General features: G+C 39.5%; 1 protein-coding gene across 1 annotated transcript; it reads left to right on the forward strand.

Annotated features, from left to right (window-relative positions):
- The first annotated feature begins 30 nt into the window (after positions 1-30).
- Positions 31-18,863, forward strand: bltp3a (bridge-like lipid transfer protein family member 3A). Its single transcript, XM_005448598.4, has 21 exons — positions 31-292; positions 2,887-3,049; positions 4,427-4,465; positions 4,718-4,809; positions 4,892-5,081; positions 5,443-5,583; positions 5,702-5,872; positions 6,116-6,296; positions 6,457-6,543; positions 9,761-9,931; positions 10,317-10,456; positions 11,282-11,423; positions 11,561-11,754; positions 11,881-13,076; positions 13,182-13,342; positions 13,426-13,565; positions 13,659-13,809; positions 15,061-15,326; positions 15,475-15,583; positions 15,756-15,847; positions 16,139-18,863. Exons 1-21 carry the CDS (start codon positions 249-251, stop codon positions 16,253-16,255), a joined length of 3,987 nt encoding a protein of 1,328 aa, XP_005448655.1. The 5' UTR covers positions 31-248; the 3' UTR covers positions 16,256-18,863.
- The last annotated feature ends 109 nt before the right edge of the window (positions 18,864-18,972 follow it).

Below are 18,972 nucleotides of genomic sequence, written 5' to 3' on the forward strand. Positions count from 1 at the left end.
GGCGCAGGTTGCGATTTCTCGTTAAAGTTGTTTTTAGTGCGCGTGCGTGTGAGAGAAAAGGAGGTTAGCTTCTGTTCTGTGCTGTGCGTTGTTTAGCGGCTAGCCTGTGCTGTGCTGTGCCGTGCCAGCAGCGGCTAAGAAGATGCACACAGCTAGTGCTGTGTACAATATAGAGGTGCCTGCGAGCTAACATATGTTTATATATGTAGGAAAACTGCCGACACCGTTCGACACTAACGCTCGCAGAAATGGCTGGGATTATTAAAAAGCAAATCCTGAAACATTTGTCAAGGTAAGTGTCAGGTTCGGGTTAGTGTTAGCCAGTTAGCCCAGCTGGATTGTTGCAACGTTACTGCTCACAACCAGGTTAGTTGGCTGCGATTTGTCATTTGCATGTAGTCAGAGTAATTTGATGTCCACGTTGGTTTAGTGCTCCGCATTGAAGCAGCGACTTGCAAATAACGGTTAGAAAGTGTAAAGAGGCAGTGAACGACACAGGATGCCAATCTACTTTCCCAATCATGTGTATGTTATTTACAGGGTTATGGACTACATACTGCCTTGCTTTTAAACGGTTTTGTCCATACTATAGCGTTCGCTGGGGTGAAAATATAATGATAACACAGATGTGACAAAATTCGCTCGATCTACAGTCAAGGAATGTCTGTATTTTATTCATACAGGGGTCAGGAATGAGGTTTTGACAGTTATTTAAAAAATACATTTCTCATATTGAATGGGTTTATTGTCAGCACATGAATAAATCGCATCTTCACGGCATAAAAAGCATGGGAAAGGGAAAGCAAAGCTCTAGATCGGCAATGTTACGGTGGAAGTACACGTCATTTTATCTATCTTTGTCCTTCAGACATATTTGTCAGGATGATAAAAAGCATGTCTGTCCTAAGCCGTAATAAATAAATGAATGAATTGTTACTATCAGTCCATGTTTGCTATTAGAGTTGTCGGGAATATCCCTAATGTCTCAGACGTCACCTTAATTTCAGACTTAATAACAATATATTCTTTACATCTGACCTGATTTTACTTCCTCGGGAGACAGCCTCCAATTTTGTGATGCACAGTCAACTTTTTTTTTTTAGGTGGTGGTGTTGGCTAATGTGTTCTCAGCTATTGCTGGTTGGCACTGCTTACAGTTGTTAAGAAATGCATTTGGGTGGGAGAGCAATGATGAAATGTGTATAAAAGGTCTCAAAAGCTAAATGGGGTAAAGAGTAAAGTTGATGAGCCTGGACAATGGATGTCCGCTCAGTTAGAGGCTTTGCATTTGACTAACAGCTATTCTCCTCCTCGTTGTTGTCTCTGTCACTAAATAATTAAAGCAAATTTTGCAGAAGAAAGGACAGAGTGGACATCAAAGGTTGACATGCAAGCACATCCACAGCTGGCCATAGCTCGTTCTATGATAGCAAATGATCCAATCATCTCTTCAATTTCATCTTTTCATCCTGCTGTTGACATAATCACTTAAAACCTCAAAGTGCAGTCTGCTGGACAGTGGTGGCCCATGGGAACATTATATGCTCCCTGCAATCACGAAAAGAAGGCACATCTGTAAATTTCATCCATAGTCATCAGTTTCAGTCTATTTTGTTGTAACCATCAAAGCAGACTAAACCATCCGAATATTAACAAATACAGCTGGTGTCAAGAAGTGTAAAAGCCACTTGCCTAATAATTAAAAAGCCATAAACGGGAAAAGGCAATTACTAAAGCAAACCACTATTTGCTAAATGTGTTTGTTTTGTGCAGCTCTTAACTAACAGTTGTCAACACTTTGAAAACCCATGCTTTAAAGCATTGTTTTGTTTCTGTAGTTCAGTACCATTTTTAATTTTTCCTTGTGGGTATCTGACTCAGTAAAGCAGTTATCCTGTAACATCGTGATCATTTCATAAGTGGTCAAATCATATTCTGCTTACTTTGCATTCAAGGTAATGACAAGAATTTAAACATGCAGAAGAAGCATATAATTGATTAAACTTGACTTCCTCAGCCAGATTAAAGTTAACCATTTAGTTAACTGCGAACTACATTGTTTATTGTTTAACCAATTTAGTGTTCTGTAACTGTACAGCTAAGCAGTTGGGCTTTTGGCTAAGTATGAACAACCTTGAAGAACTTTGGACTGTCATTTCAAAGTTGTGTTGTATTTTCAGCCATATGAAGTAGGTCTACGCCCTAGGCTTGACTCACTGATGTCTGTTGGGGTTAATGTGAAAAGCAGCAGAGCGGGTTTTGTCTGCAATAATGAGCCATTATTTTGTTGCTTCATATAAAAAAGAAGCTGGAGCTCATTGGCTTCTCACGTTTATCAGGAAAAGCATGTTATCAGATGATGCTAAGTTTTATAGTTTAAAGAACATCCTGAACTGTGAGCTACAATCTGTAGCTTTAATCACATGACACTTAGTCCTCATTTTAAGCAATGTCTCACAGTTGATAATTGAAATGTCACACCCATTTTTCAGAGTGGTGTTTCAGCCATGTAATGTAGGTGGAAAAAAACAAAAACAAATCAATACTCCAGTTCTCTGCTATTTCTGCTACATTTACCCCGAGTAGGTTGAATTTTTATTCCTGGCTTTTGGAGCTTGCTACCTTAGACCCTTTGAAGAGGGTACTCTAGATGGGAGTGCAGCTGGAGGACTTTATTAAGAATGCTGCTTCCTCTCAGGATGAGTCATCCAGTTGCACTACTTCAAAAGCATCTTGCCTCCATATTTGCATTATTCAATTTGAGGTATTTCTGTCTCACAGATTATCAGTGGCTGGTGTTTCCTAGATGTATCCTATTTAAACCTTTTCCAGTTTTATTCTGTATGTATTCACTCTGAAACATTATATTTGAACTGGTTTGTTTAGGTTTACGAAGAATCTGTCCCCGGACAAAATCAATCTGAGTACTCTAAAGGGGGAGGGGCAGTTGTCCAACCTCGAGCTTGATGAAGAGGTTCTGCAGAACATGCTTGACCTGCCTACATGGCTGGCTGTAACCCGGGTCTACTGCAACAAGGCTGCCATCAGGGTATGTTAATATTGATCCCTGTAACTGGTCTAACAGTTGATGTGCTTTTCAAAGAAGACTACAGTAGAACAAAGCTGTCACACATCGGATATGTACATCGTGTCTTTGTCTCATAGTTCTTTTTTTTTTTTAATTCATCAAAAGTACATGGTGTTTATTAGTGTCTCAGAAATAGATTTTAGCATTCATAGTCCACTGAATCTTAGAGGAAATGAGCAGTGGCAGAACCACAAAGATGAGCACTACTAGAGGCACTGCTGCGAATGTTGTGATCCTTCAGACCAGTACTGTTTGTTGATAATAGACAGGCAAGCCATGATTCACAGGGACACCAAAGCCTGCAGGCTAGAGTGATCCGGAGATACAGTAGCTAGTGTATATTTAGCTCTCAGGATGTCTGATTTGTATTTCAAAAAAATCCCAACAACCTGCAAGTGAAATGGGAGTTTACCTTGAAATATCTTAGAAGTTAGATTTAAAGTAGGAACACATATTTTTAAAAAAATTACTTAATGAATGCCTTTGCAAATAAACATTTACAATGAGTTTTGTGGCGTTGCCACTAATTGGCAGACCCCCAGCTTACTCTGGGTAAAAACCTCTCCTTTCCTCAGCTATTTGCTGACATTTACTTATTTAGTTTCATCAAATTGTCTTACCGTTTTCAAAAATGCACCAGACTCAACCTTGCAGCCCACATAAATATGAAGAATGTCTGCACCATTGGGCAATGAATTATTATCAGGTTACTGTTTTTTGTTTTGTTTTGTTTTGTTTTGGTTTGTTTTTTTTTGTTTTTTTTAATCAGCTTTGCTTTTGGTATGACTCTCTGGAATAACTGATGATTGATCTGTTAGTCACCTAAGGTACTAACTGCATTTGTTAGATGTCATAAATTTTTGTACAGACATTCATGGTCCCCAAAGGATGGACCTTGTTGCCTGTGGTGATCTCCTCAGTTCTTCTGTAGGGTCACTGTTAGCATCACTAACAAGTCAGCATGTTGCTTTTTTCAGTACGTCAGTTTATGACCACATCTATTGACATTCCTATAAATCTTGGCCATACTTTATTTTGAGTGCTAATTACCAAATGTCAGCAGCAGCCTAACACACCATATGCTTGGCTGCAATCTGTTGCCCGTGACGTGTAGCACTTCAGTTATCATGCTAGACAGAGATGATGCTTAGAACTATTTCTACTACTACTGTTAATTTGTTGTGCAGAAATATTACAGCATGTCAGTTTTGGTCACAGCTGCTGTGTCATAATGTGTGAGCTTGCTTCTCACTATGTGCTTGCGAATGACGAAAACACAGAATGCTGCGGCAAGTGCTTGTGACTGACACTGTTGACCCTGCTGTCCTGTCTTTTCAGATACAATGGACAAAGTTAAAAACAAGCCCCATCTGCCTGGTAAGAATAGTGTTATTTTGGTCCTTATTCAGAGCTCATGCACATTTCTGCAACATTTAGCTTCCCTCTCATCTTTAATCCAAAATAACCTCACTCTAGGAAGACACTAGCAATATCCTGTTTTGCTATTGTACTGTTTATTTGACTTATAAGCATATAAAGATTATTATATTTATATGCTAAATTTTGGCTGCATCTCTCATTTACTTGCTCAATTGTATTCTGACTGTTTGTGTTTCCTCTTATGTTTAGTTCTTGGATAAGGTCGAGGTAGAGATGAGGACATGTGAAGAACCTCGACCACCCAACGGCCCCTCTCCCATAGCTATAACAGCGGGCCAGAGGTAAGCTTTCACAAATTCTGTGCTAAAGAAACATTTTTGTTTTGTAATACTGTACTACATCCCATGTCGTGTGTATTTACAGCGAGTATGGCTTTGCTGAAAAAGTAGTAGAGGGCATGTCTGTTAGGATCAATTCAATTACCATCAAGGTCCAGGCTAAGGCCTTCCACGCGTCCTTTGAGCTCTGGCAGCTACAAGGCAACAGCCTCAACCCCAAATGGCAACGCAGTGATCTTCGCTACACCCGGATCACTGATCCAAAGAGAGGAGAGGTACTTTATACACACAAACGCTATCACTTTCCTCCCAACACAGCTTCAGCACTATCCATTTTAGTCCTGTAATGTATTACTGAAAATAATGATCCACCACAGAAGTAGTGTTTGCTCATTAAGCCTGCTGTAAATGACTTCGGTGGTGTGTAATCAAGTCACATGTTCTGGTCTTTAGCTGCAGACTATTTTGGGATAAACAGCCTTTTAGAATGAGAGTTTGTAATCCAGTTAAAAGCAAATGTCTGTTCCCTTTTCTCTTTGGTAACAATCATTCAAAATAACCATCACAACAAGTCTCGCATTGTTTATTTTATTTGGTTATAGTTTGATGGGTTTATATGTATATTTTTCCATTCAGGTGCTGACATTCAAAGAAATTAACTGGCAAACTCTACGTATTGAGGCAGATGCCATTGAGAGTGATGACCAAGACCTAAGTAGCACCCCTTTAAGGCTCATCACCAACCAGGGGCGCATTCGCATTGCTCTTAAACGCAGGGTAAGATTGTAGTTGAGCCTTCATCTGCTTTTCTCACAGAGAACTGGTTTCAGATCAGAGACATTAAACCATCAATAAAAAAAATAAAATGTCCTTATGTCATTATTGTTCTACCCAGATTAAGGACTGTAATGTGCTGGCATCAAAGCTGCATTTCATTCTGGACGACCTTTTGTGGGTGCTGACAGACACTCAGCTCAAAGCCATCATCCATTATGCCAAATCTCTCAGTGAAGCAATGGAGAAATCTGCGCAGCAGAGGAAAAGCATGGCTGCCGAATCCTTGCAGGTCTTTCCTTACTTTTTTGCTGCGTATATTGTAAATCATTAAAAAAGAGTTCCAATTTTTAAAACTGTGGATGTAGTAATTGAGTAATGTAATGTTACAACAACAACAGAAAAGAAATGCTCTCACTGATATTTGATAAAACTTACTTTTGTTTCTCTATCTTTATGCAAGACATACTTTTTCCCAGTTTTGTTAAATAATCATCTTGGTCATTTTAAATGTGTTGCCTCTTCTGTGGTTTAGACTGCACCACCATCTCCCAGCCTCCATAGTCTGTGGACAGAGCCCCAACCGGCTCCCACAGGCACCCCCAGCAACATCAGCCAATACTTTGATGTCTTTGATGTCAAAGAGTCTTCTTACCACACCTTCATCTCACGCTTGGACTTACACATATGCAATGACAGTTCTTCAATGGATGAAGGTTAGAAGGAAGTGTCTTACCATGTGCTGCTGTCTTGTAACTAAGTTTTTCTGTGTTGTCTGCACATGGTAATCACTTAAATACATGAAATTGTTCAGCATTTGAAGGGTAATTACTGTCAGGCTGGTTTAAAAAACTCTTGTCATGTGATATTACATAGATGAGCCTCCCCCACCAGGCTTGCAGGGTGCCATGCAGCTGACCTTCAGGAAGCTAGGTTTTGACTACTATCCCGTCCACAGACCTGGTGAGTTTGACTGATTCTTTCTTTGACTCATTTAGCTGGAGTTTACCCTGAGGCTCTGTACTCCTCCCACTAAAGCCACAGCATTCATTCAGGACTAGCTCTTAGGAGGATTACTGTTCAAGCAGACTAATGGCATGGGAGACTGTTCTCAGTGCTGTTACTCTGTGGAATTACTGAAATGTTGAATGTAGAACAGTAGTCACCTTTGGAGCTCATTAAAGTAAATAAACCTTTTAAAACAGGTTCTTTTTTAAAATCTGTGTCATTAAGAATTATACCTGTTTGAAGTAAATATAAAAAGATATCAACATTAACACGGTGCATGATTATGAAAGATGAGCAAATGTGTGCACATAGTGTGTATTTATACTGTACAGTGTGAACACTGACTTTGAAAAGTATTGACTCCTTTACTTTTTGAGTTGTAGATTTAAATCAAGTAAACATCTCTGTTGTGCTAGGATTCATTTAAACTGATACATTATGGAAGAATGGCAGTCTCTTAAAAAGTTGTGTTTAAGTCATAAATGCATAAATTTCAAATTTCCTTCAGATGTTTTAGCCCCACTAACTCTGTAGCTCTGGTTGACAATAATTCAGCCCACCAGTTTAATACATACTGAAAGTACACTGAGCAGTAGGGATGGGTACCGGTGTCCGGTTCTGACATAAACGGTAGTAACCAGACCGAAAAGCAGCGCACATTTCGGTGCTTTATTTCGGTGCTTTTTTTTTCCTGAGCCAATTCTAGCCAATCATTTTACGTTTCCGAGGATACTAGGCGGGGCCATGTACGTACGTTCTTTTAGAGCAGAGCTACAGATTAAAAATGCCCAAGGCCAAGCGATCAAAAGTCTGGCTGTACTTTGCAGCAAAAGATGCAAATTCAGCAGCCTGCAACAAGTGCTTTAAGCTGATACTGTGATACTGTCAAACACCTCAAATCTGATGAAACACCTGGCGATGCATAGCGTTTTTTTATAAAGCCGAGAAGTGCGCCGTGTTTGATATTTTGCTGCGAGACCTCACACCGTGCACATCTACTGCGGGTGTGGTGCCTGTTATCGGACCCGGAGTTAGCAACATCCCCCAAAAACCCGACGAGTAGAGTCCTGGCCCCTAGCCCTGTCAGCGTAGCAGAAATGATGACGGATGATGATGGCAGCAGCAGCCGTTCTTCTCTGCGTGAGTAGCTTCATGTTGTTCGTGTGTAATTAACGTTGAGTACGCTAACCACATTATTACATTAATGCATGTAAGGTGAACTAGCAAACACCGTCGTAGTTACATGCGGCTGTCTTCTTGTTTGATGGCAGATACTCCCTTCACCCTGGCCAAAAAGGCTAAAATGACCAAAGAAAAAGTGGAAAACAGCTAAACATGAGAGGTTTTTGGACAAAGTTTGTGTTTTTTCCATTTTTAAGCACTGCTTCCAGCCAAGAGTGATGCCATATATGCCCTATAGCTGCAGAAAAGGCTAACATTGTTATCTTTTTACAAAAAAAACAGCTGAACATGAGAGGTTTTTGGACAAAGTTTGTGTTCTCCATTCTTTAAGCACCGGTTTGAGAACCGTTTAAGCACCGGCACCGTTTCAAAAGTACCGGTTTGGCACCGGTATTGGATAAAACCTAAACGATACCCATCCCTACTGAGCAGTATTATTTATTTTAGCGTAGGTTAGAAGGTTTTATAATGACTTTTCCACTGAAACCACAATTAGTTTTACATTTGTGGCTTTGGTTGTGTGTACTCTCCAAGGCTGTTTGATTACCACTGCAAGAAAGTGCAGTGACAGAATGAACCATAATGAGTTTTGGGCTTACAAAAACCACAGAATGAAGCCCAGCTGTAAAATCACACCAGTGTTAGCTTGGCACTTAAAAACTTGGTGATGCAGAAAATATATAAATGTTTATATCCTTGGTTCTAGTCTGATGCTAAGTTTTTATCATCGTCATGATCATCATCACTTGATAGCATCTCTCACTAAAGAAGGCAGCACTCAAAACTGGGTTTCACAACTCGGTGTTGTAACCACTGCCATGATACCAAATATCTTTGACTGGAGTTTTATATTATGTCAGTCTAGCTATCACAAAGAAACACTGGCACAGCAGCACCAACCACAGCCAAAATTAATGCATCTTATAAGACAAACAAAGTTTATTAAAAAGCAGTAAAATTAAATCCTCGTTTAAGTTGGGGTATTTGGTGGCCTATAATCAATAAATCCAAAAACCTTCCCTTCGTTTAGAAGTCTTTAACTGTCACCTCTTTATATGGAAAGAGGAATGTGGTCAATCCCAAAGGTTTGTAATGTAGCTGGACTACTGTTATTGAAGTCAAGTCATTTAGTAATTGACTTCTAGAAAAGATCCAGTGTGTTCTTGAATGTTTAACGCCTCGATGAAGGCTTGTATGCAGAAACACAGCAGAGTTTTTATAGGTTAAACATGACCGTGCCATGAAAAAAAAGGCATTTTAAATTTTATTAAAAAAATAAGCGCCTTGGAGTTGTTTGATTTAGCCTGATACTTGCCATGTAATGCAACCAGAAGATCAAACTAAAAATAAATAAATAAAATACATTGATTGTATCTTATTTGTCTAATACATTCTTTTGTCATTATGTACTTATAAAACATGTGACCAGCTACTGCTGAACTTATCATATGTGTAGGGTTTTTTAGCAGCTGTTGGAATGCTGATACACGAGGGTGATGGCCATTATACCTGTTTAACATCATGATGTTTGTATTCACGTTGTGTCATTTCTGACGTTACCATTTCATCACTGTACAGCCTCACAGAGCAGGAACAGTTTACATGCAAAATATATTGTTGAAATCTTTATGTAATATAAATAATATCTTGAAAATGTACAATAAAGGTTAAAATGTATATAAATAAGTTACTTATTTTAGATTCTTAGATTTCAGCTCTAATGGTTTCTCTGGATTTTTTTTGCTTGCTTGTTTGTTTTTGTTTAAAAAAAAACAACTTTATGGCATGCTGTATTGTTTTCTACGCTCTTCTATTGAAAATAATGACCTTGTCTTTTTTTGTTGTTGTTCTTGATCTATATTTTTTTCTGATATGCATCATTGTTTTGTGTAGCTATTTACATAGTACAACAAATTTTAATCTCTAAAGCTGGTTTAACTGTAGAATGACTGCTGAATCACAACTGCCTCTCGTTGCTATTCTTGCACAGCTGATGGGTGTCGACACTGGGAACGCCACAGTGGAGCCATGGAGGCCCACGCTCAGTGGGCAGGGAAACTACTGCAAGAGTATCAGAGAAGAGTCGAAGCTTCAGGGATCCCTGGTCCACATACTGAAATTCCCCAGTCAGCCAAGGATTCCCCTGCAAAAACAGCACAAGGTATGAGTAATACTTGAAGTACTGCTTATCTTGGTAAAGTTCTTAAACTTTAGTTTAGATTGAGCCCTAAATACAGATAAAAATGTTATAGATGGAGTGAAAAGTCAGTGCTGATGATATTAGCAACAGTCATCTTATAAAACAACTTCAAGTCAAGGTTCACTTAATAGCTTTTAGTAGATATAGATATGACTGCATAACATTATTAATGCATACCGGTAGATGAATTACTTGTTTACCTCCTTCATCACAACGGCCTACTATAAATTATTATTAAAAGATATTATGGGGACCATTCACCAAAAAAATTAACATATCTATGTCACAAATTCTTATGGAGAACTCTATTTTAGCTTGCAACTGAGCATTTACTCGTATATTTCAGATGGACAGCCAAGTCCCAAGTCAAACTCGTCTGAAAAAGAGCAGGCAGCCAGCAAGACTTCAGCAGCTTCGGGATCATCACTGAAGAGGCTGCGATCTAGCTGCGTGGTGATCAGAATGGATGATGTTGACATTCACCAGGCAAGTTTTTATCATCGTCTCATTTGATTTACTTGCTCTAACAGAAGCCTTACTCTTATTACTAACTCTCTAATCCTAAGTAGAAGCAGTCGGGCATTGCAGTTGGTTCAAACCGCAAAAAGTTCTGGCCAGTTTGTAGTCTTGGAGTCACGTGCTTGGCAGGGCTTATAGAGGAACCAAATGTCTCTTTCACACCAGCCACAGATATGGCCAATCTGACATATTGGAAAGTCAGCTCAGGGCGTCAGGTTGCTTTCTTGAACTGTGGTAATAGATAAGATAGTGATATAATTGCAATGATGACTATTACTGCATCAAAATGATCGTTAGTGGGATAGGCAAAACGATTAATGACATGTGGGTAGAATACCTCAGCATCAACACAAAAATCCCATCACATACATGTGACTTCTTTTGTCAGCTGTAATGCCACTCATTTGGAACAGAGAAAACCCCTTGCCCCTTTGAATTACTCATTCATGCTTGTTCTGCATTTTCACTTCAGATATTCTACACTTTTCATCATGAAAGAAAATATCCAGGGTTATTTTAGTTCAAGGCACTTGTAGTTCCTCATTTTTAGAGCAAGAGGCACCCAGGGGAAACTGTGTAAATGTTTGGCCTTTAGTTTAAATTTGGGACAGGAAATCATTTGATGTTCAGGCTCAGGTGGTTTAGTTCTGTTTTCTTAAACCTCCCTCTACATCTGGCTAGTAATTCAGGATCTTTTGCTTCTTAATATGTTTCAAATAAGGCAGTTTAGTCAAAATATAAATCCATCAATACTTCCATTAATACTTTTTTTTTTTTTTTTTTAACATTTAGGTGTCTACAAGAGGCCGACAAAACAAAAAGACCCAGTCTTTGTTATCCTGTAACCGTAAAGCGCTGCATTTACCAGACAACATACCAGCAGTTCATCTGCAGTTTACTGAATACTACTTTCCTGACAATCCCAATCTACCTGGTATTTATTTATTTTTATTTTTTTATTAATATCACAGAAGAATTACTTCATTTTATGTGTATTGTATTCAATAATACTAGTTTAATTTCAGTATAATTCTGGACGTGTCTGGACTTACCATATTTTCCTTCTTGCAGTGCCCACCTCAAACCTGTATGCCCAGTTAAACAGCCTCCAGCTTTGTGTTGACTCAGCTAGTGTGTTATGGATTAATTTGTTCACCAGGGGTCTCCTACACACCCTGGACCAGGTCAAAGCCTTCTACCATTTACAAGACAGTAACAAGTCTGATGATCATGTAGACATCCGCATGGATGCAGCTCAACTTAAGGTGAATACTCAACTGATTATAGCATACTAATATTTTCTGGTTTTGGTTCTTTCTTGTTACCAATCTTTGTTGTACTTTGTTTAGAATTCTGAGCCAGTAATTTTCTGTTTATTTATATTTTTATAGCTGATAATACCCTTGGATTCATCCATACTGGACCATCCAGAACGTCCTCAGTCCCTTTCTGTCACTATACCCCAGATGGTTCTCAGCAACACCCGCCACTGCCCTCATGGGTCCAATGTGGACCTCAATACTACATGTGAAAAGTTTGCCAGCTGCACCTTTTTCCAGTCCACACCACCTTGCCCTTACCCCAGAGACCTGAGTGCCTTCCACCCCATTCCTTCCATCTTCCTTCAGCATGCTCAAGAGATGGAGCCCCAGCCTCTGGACAGAAAGCAGCTGCGATCCCAGGACATGTGGTCTCTCAGTCTGTCCCGTGTTACATTAGGCTTTGATGGAGCACGGCGATTCCCCAAAGGCAAAACCCAGCCTTTTGTTGAGCCCTTTGCCATGTCTGTGTGGATGTGTCAACCATGTGCCTTTAAAAGCGGTTCATTGTCTTCCTCCTCCAGTCCCAGCAAAACCCATCAGCTTTCTTCAGAGCAGGAGCCTCATCAGCAAGAGGCTACACTTGCTTCGGTCCATTTCCTGGCCCACACAATCACACCAGTGAAGATGTGGCTCAACCACTATCAGTACGTTGCACTGCTCAGGATGAAAGATGAAATGGCCCGCTTGGGAGCAGAGTTGGGCCGGGATATACGAGATGTTAAGCAGGCTCATGACCAGAAGACAAAAATGGCTACAGTTTGCCTTGCCCTTGTGGTGGACTCAGTGGAATTGGGTCTGCTTTTACCACCAGCCTGCACAGAGCCTGAAGAAGAAGTCCCCCACACTCCTGAAACAGACAGCCCCATAAGTGACTCTGACATCTCCCCATCTCATCACTCTGATGTTGTTCTTGAGGACAGTGGATTAGAAAACGGTATCTCCTCCATCAATACAGTTGGATTTGACCAGGATGAACAAGATGGAGTGGTGGAGGAGGCTTGTGAGGCTGTGGAGGAGGGTCTGGAGGCCCCTGTTCCCTCTCCTCCCCTCTCACCCGGACAGTCTGTAGTACTCTCCAGAGAACCGTCTACCTTCAGCCTTGAGGGAGAGCTGTCAAGCGCCATTAATGTCACCAAGGATGTGACCAAAGATGCCATTAGTGCCTCGCTGGACCTGACTAAAGGGGCGTTTTCCATAACAAAAGATGCCTTTAGCATGTTGAGTCGTGGCTCGGGGATGAGCAAATTGTTCAGTCCACAGGCAAAGTAAGTGCTAGTTCTCTCCTGCTTAATGCTGTTTTTATGTCTGTGCACCTCATGTTTTTCATTGGATTTGCCTTAATCGCCGTTTGTGTCTGTGTATGTTCATAGGGAACAGGTTCAACGTTCAGAAGAGTCTCGTCAACAATCCATGAAGCCGTCTCCTTCCCAGCATTCCTTTGACAGTGCTATCTTGGATGGCAGCTTGCCTGATGAAAATCTTTCTGTGGATAGCGATATCAGTGACAATTTTGTTGTCCTCTTGGACTCAGGTGTTTAAATACTACCAAGATTCTACATATATTTCTCTGACATGCACAAGTGGCATCTACCATAACTTTGTTTCTTGTTCCAGAATCAGGAATGGAGTCAATGCGCCCTAACAGCACACCTGTTGGCAGTCGAGGCAGCCCAGCCCCAGGGACAGAGGGAGGCTCATCAGCTGATCTTAGCAGTTCCCTGTCCCAAAGTACAGAGGATGTCTCTCAGGACACGGTGGGTTATTGTGATCATATAACAAATTTCAGAAGTAGATTAAATTTCAATTTAATTTAGTTAAAATTTAACTTGTGATGTGCTGTTGTACAGTCCTCAGTGTTGTTGCTGATCCTGAGTGGAACATCTTGTACCATTGAAGTAAAGGGAGAAGACCAAGTTGTGGCTGTTGAAGCACAGACTCTCACCCCTGTACACATGGGTAATGTCAGACTGTCAGACGTGCTTGCTGGTGTCATTCAAAGTAAGTGATTATCTGTCATGCTGAAAAATAATTTTAGTCCTCTGTTCATCTATGCCATGACCTCATTTCATGTTTACTCATGACATTCTTTTTTTTCCTGTTTACTTATCTGTGGGTTGATAATTATATTCAGAAAAAAAACTAAATTATGCTTGATTCATTTTGTGATTGGGCTTAATAAAAATCTAATATGAATACCTTCTGCAGTGTGGTCTTTAATAGCTTTTTGGCTCATAAACAATCCTTCATAGTGAACCCATAAAAACATACTTTATACAGGGACTGTATACAGTGCTGTGAAAAAGCGTTTGCCCCCTTCCTGATTTTTTTTTTTTAATATTAACCACATTAAACAAAGATAATCCAATTAAATACAAAATTTTGTTTTGTATTTGAGTTTTTAAAAAGTAAAATTACATTTTTAATTTAGATTTAGAAATTACTCCAAGAATACTCAATTTTCATCCAGGAAGTCACAAAAGAACCCAGAACAACTTAAGATCTGCAGGTCTGACTTGCCTCAGTTTAAATCAGTTTTTTATGATTCAACAGTAAGAAAAAAAACTTTGGACTTGGGAAAAAACTTGGGATTTATGGAACATTTCCACTGCTGACCAAAAAAACACAAAGGCTTGTCTCAGATTTAGCAAAAAACATCTTGATGATGCCCAAAACTTTTGGGAAAACGTGCCGTAATTGATGGAGCCATGAATTTTTTCAAAAAAGGGTTTTGGAGTGGCCTAGTGCTTTGATATGACCTTAAATCTCCATTCATGCTCATAAATCTTCCACTATGGCTGGATTAAAAACAATTCTCAAAGAGGAGTGGACCAAAATTCCTCTACAGTGTTGTGAAAGACTCACTGTGAGTTATCGCAAATGTTTGATTACATTTCCCATTGTCAAGGGTGGCACAACCAGTTTTTAGGTTAAGGAGACAATAACTTTTTCTCATAGGGCCAGGTGGGTTTAGATACTTTTTCACTTAATAAAGTCCTCTTTTAAAAACTGTTTTTTGCAGTTTCTCAGGTTTTCTGTAATATTAAAGGTTATTTGTTCTGAAACGTGTATGACAAATATCCAGAAAGCTAGAAGTTAGTAAGGAGGGTTTCACAGCACTGTATGCACATAGTAGCTCAGCTCAAAAATTGAACTAGATTAGTTAATGTTGGGAGAGCATGCTGGATCCTGAGTTCTGTGTGCATTCTCAGAATGGTTTACAAATGTACCTTTTTTTCTTTTGTTGTGCAGCACCAGTTTTGCCAGTCCAGAAGCAGAATAGGGAGGGTAGCAGTGCCTCTCCAGCATTGTGCATGCGGGCGGAAATGGGCCCAGCTGCAGCTCGGCACTCTGCTCTGGCTGAATCGCTGGGCTTTCTGGATGTGAGAGTGCAAGACTGTCAGGCTGAGTTGTTAGCCTCAACAGTTACTAACATTGGTCCTTTCCTTGAAGACGAATTCAGCGTTGACGGTCAGCCAATGAAGTTGCACATGAGCAACGTCACCATCACGATGAAGGTAAGTGTCTTTCTGTCCTCGTTGCATGTGAAGTGTTTGCTTTGGATATCTGTTGAGTCACAAAAACTACACTAAAATATTTTCGACATCAACCTTTCAAAACAACTTTTTTTTTTTTATTAATTAATTAATAAATTTTTGTTTCAAGGATGATGGTCCCAGAATATACCCCACAGCCCCCCAACCTGTTCCAGCCACATTCATTGTAGATGAGCTGGTTCTCGAGCGTAGTGATGATGGCATCATGAGAGTCAGCGGTGAGCAAGAAAAGAACGCTTTTCATCGTGAATTTTGTTCACCATGATGAATTTTAGATTCTTGATCATGAACCTTGAAACCACAAAGACTCAGCTATAGAGTATCAGCTGTCACAGTTTCAAAGAAAGATGAACAGAAACTGATCATCACTATTTTCCTTTCTGGCTGCAGCTGGAGGTGGAGGCTCTAAAGCATCAGGAGATTTCCCTGAAGCTGGTGGGGATAACCCTAACAACTCTTTCGCTGTCCAACAGCAGAGCGAGGTAATGTGTATATAATGATGTGTTGCTCTGTAACATGCTGCTTTCTGGGGCTCAAATTTGTGTGTGTACCTTTGACTTTTATTTATTTTTAGTGGGGTCAACATATTTAAAACTCAGCTCAGTTAGATTAACAGTTTCTATTCATTTTTAAATACAGGTGTAAAACTAGTGCCCTCTTACTTACAGCGATCTGTCTTAAATACACAGGGTTATGTAATGGTAGTGCTTTCAGAATCACGTATCAGCCCGCATGGTCTGTAGCTAACTAATCCATTAATCCTGTTGTTGCAGATACAACCACAGGAGTCACAGCTCTGTGAGGTACAGGCTGCCCTTACTCAGGCTCTCAGAGAGAAAGAGCGCCTCCTGCTGGAAGTCAGGAAGTATGACCCCACATTTACCCTCTGAACTTCATTGTGCTTGACTTCTGAATCTGTCGCTGCTGAAGAATGCTGATGGGATTGGTCAGGCTGAATGTCGGGAACCAGCATGACTCACTCATGTCTGGACATCAGACATGTCTCAAAAGAAGAGGAATCCAAGATGAGTGTTTGGATTACTTCCCTTGTTTTATTTATGAAATTACAAAAAAAGCCACTTAAAACAATTACTGGATGGGGAAGTTGGTGAACTAACATAGGTACATTAATTGTACTGTTTTTTAAAAACTGGCTAATAGTCCTCACTGCTGTATACAATTCTTCTTCTTCTCCTGGTTATTTCTCATCCAAATAAGTGTGGATGGTAAACTTGTTGTGTGGTTTTAGTGTTTTGTCATGCAGCATGCAAAGGTACATATTATTAAGCTTTAATTCTCTCTAGTGATTGTTTGCATTACAAAAGTATTACACACATAAAACATGCCAAAACCTCTTTTCACATGCACTGACACTGCCAGACAGCTGCTACTTCATCTCAATACTTCACAAAACATATTCTCAAGCATGCTGCCTGAACAGTGCTAATTTACATGCACATATACATGTTGACAGTAAGAGAGCTAGACTTAGTAACGAAGATTACTTTTGTTAATTGTAAACTTGTGGGGTTTTTTCCCGCTTAGTTGGTGGAAAATGTGTTTTGACAAGTAGGAAAAAAAGCACTTTAAAAGGAGGGGAAAAAAAGCGTACCTCCACTGCTTTCATGGCGAGCCTGATTCATTTCAAATTCCACCTGGTTATTTGATCAACAGGGGGGCATGGTTACGCATAGAGGCTGAATCATTCCCCAGTGTTATATGTATATATTTTTTTGAGTTGCAAAATGTTGATTATGCTTCTTTGGTACTGTGAAACGATGTGCTCTGTGGCTGAATGTCCAATGAAGGCAACGTGCCTTTCCCTTGACGGTAGAGAGGTTGCACACAAGGTTCAATTTATTGACCTGATTGGATTTGTCAGTCCAGTTCTCTGGCATAAAGACATCTGAGAATATACCAGCTAGCAATGGTATAGTACCTGTGCTCTTTAATTGTGTTTTGTAGCTTACCAGGAAACAACTCAGACTGATAGTGTTATTACTTCTGTACACATGTATTGTGTGTAGTGATTTGACATCATGGACTTGACTTCATTTTGTGTGTTGTTTTACTGCCTGTGTTTTGTTTTTAAGCTTTGACTTATATTCAAGCCATATCAATCAAAGAAGGTGACATTTATAAGAACTATGGTACTGATAATGTAATGTATATTTGTTAGATTTACTACAAAACTCATATTTAACTGTATTTAATCCTAATCTGCAGATATGATCTTTTCAGGCCAGTTGCAAGTTTAAATTTCTGTCACTTCCCATTATCCACACAAGTCTGTTACATGGATTTGAAGCGATTGACTTGTTTATCCAAGACTGCTTGGGTAAACATTTCATGAAGCTGTCTGTTACATTTGATCTAAAAGTGTCTTAATGTTAAATCAGCATTTTGTTATTTTGCCTTTGGCAGGGGTTTAATGGTTGCTTAGCTGTCACAGAAATCTTCCACTCACTTCCACTCATAACGGTCCTTCGGAGACCTCTGGTGGTGGTGACTTGCCAGCATACACTTCATTTAAAATGTTATTTATCGTTTCTTTTTTTCTTTTTTTTTTTAGCAAGTGTGGCAATTTACAGCCTGTGACTGACATTGTGTGTTATTAAAGAGGAATGTTAGATGTCGAAGCAATAGACACTTGAGTTTATCCACAAACATGACAAAGAACCGTAACACTACACATTTTTGATGTGGAGTTCTTCAGTTCATGGGATGATCAATTACCTGTGTATCACAATTTTCTCCTTCAGCTGTGTAACTCAAAATATCCTCAATCTATACATGTAATAGAACAGACTGCCTTTTAACCTCATTATCACTTAGAGATGTGATATATTTCTCAGCTGTTGGTGTTTGCTTTTGCATGCCTGTAGTAGACGGATATATTGGTACGGAATTGAACGTGCCATGCTGGATGCATCATGTAGCTCTGAGGTTTGCCCAGTTTCTTTCTCCTCAGTCAGGCTTCCATGTTTAGTAGCATTTTTCTTCCACAAAAAAAAAACAAAAACTGGTGCTTTAAGTTAAATCTGCTCATTACCTGTTACACCAGAGTTTATTTGCACTCCAGAGCAGGCCAGGGTTTCTATGTAAATCTAACTTTTTCCCAGTGTGCCATGCAGAAAGGAAGTGGACAAAGTGTGGTGTAAGATTCACTCCAGAGTGTGGTGTTCTCTCTCTAGATGCATGTGCTGAAGTGATGTTCTGTTGATTATACCTTGTGGATTACTTGCACCTGTGTGGTATAGTGGAGATTGCACTTGTTTTCATCTAAATCACTTCAAATGACTGGAGGAGTAATTGTGAAATCTTTCTAAGTGATGCAAATGTTTGGACACTTTTTTGTGAGTTGTGTAGGATTAAATAGAATTTTATATTGTCTTCATCACTTAATTGAGACTAATTTTAAACTGGTTCTGTGAACCAAACGTAGTATGTAGAGATTAATTTAAGTAAAAAAAAATAAATGATTAATTGCTAAACACATTTCGTCTTTGTATCTTTTTCAACTGAATGCATGTTTGTATGTTACAATGTATCATCTGAATTTATGGTGCTGTCTGAGCAAAAAACTCAAAGTATCATTCTGCTCATT

This window comes from Oreochromis niloticus, linkage group LG20 (genome assembly GCF_001858045.2).
Source record: "Oreochromis niloticus isolate F11D_XX linkage group LG20, O_niloticus_UMD_NMBU, whole genome shotgun sequence".
Taxonomy (NCBI): Eukaryota; Metazoa; Chordata; class Actinopteri; order Cichliformes; family Cichlidae; genus Oreochromis; species Oreochromis niloticus.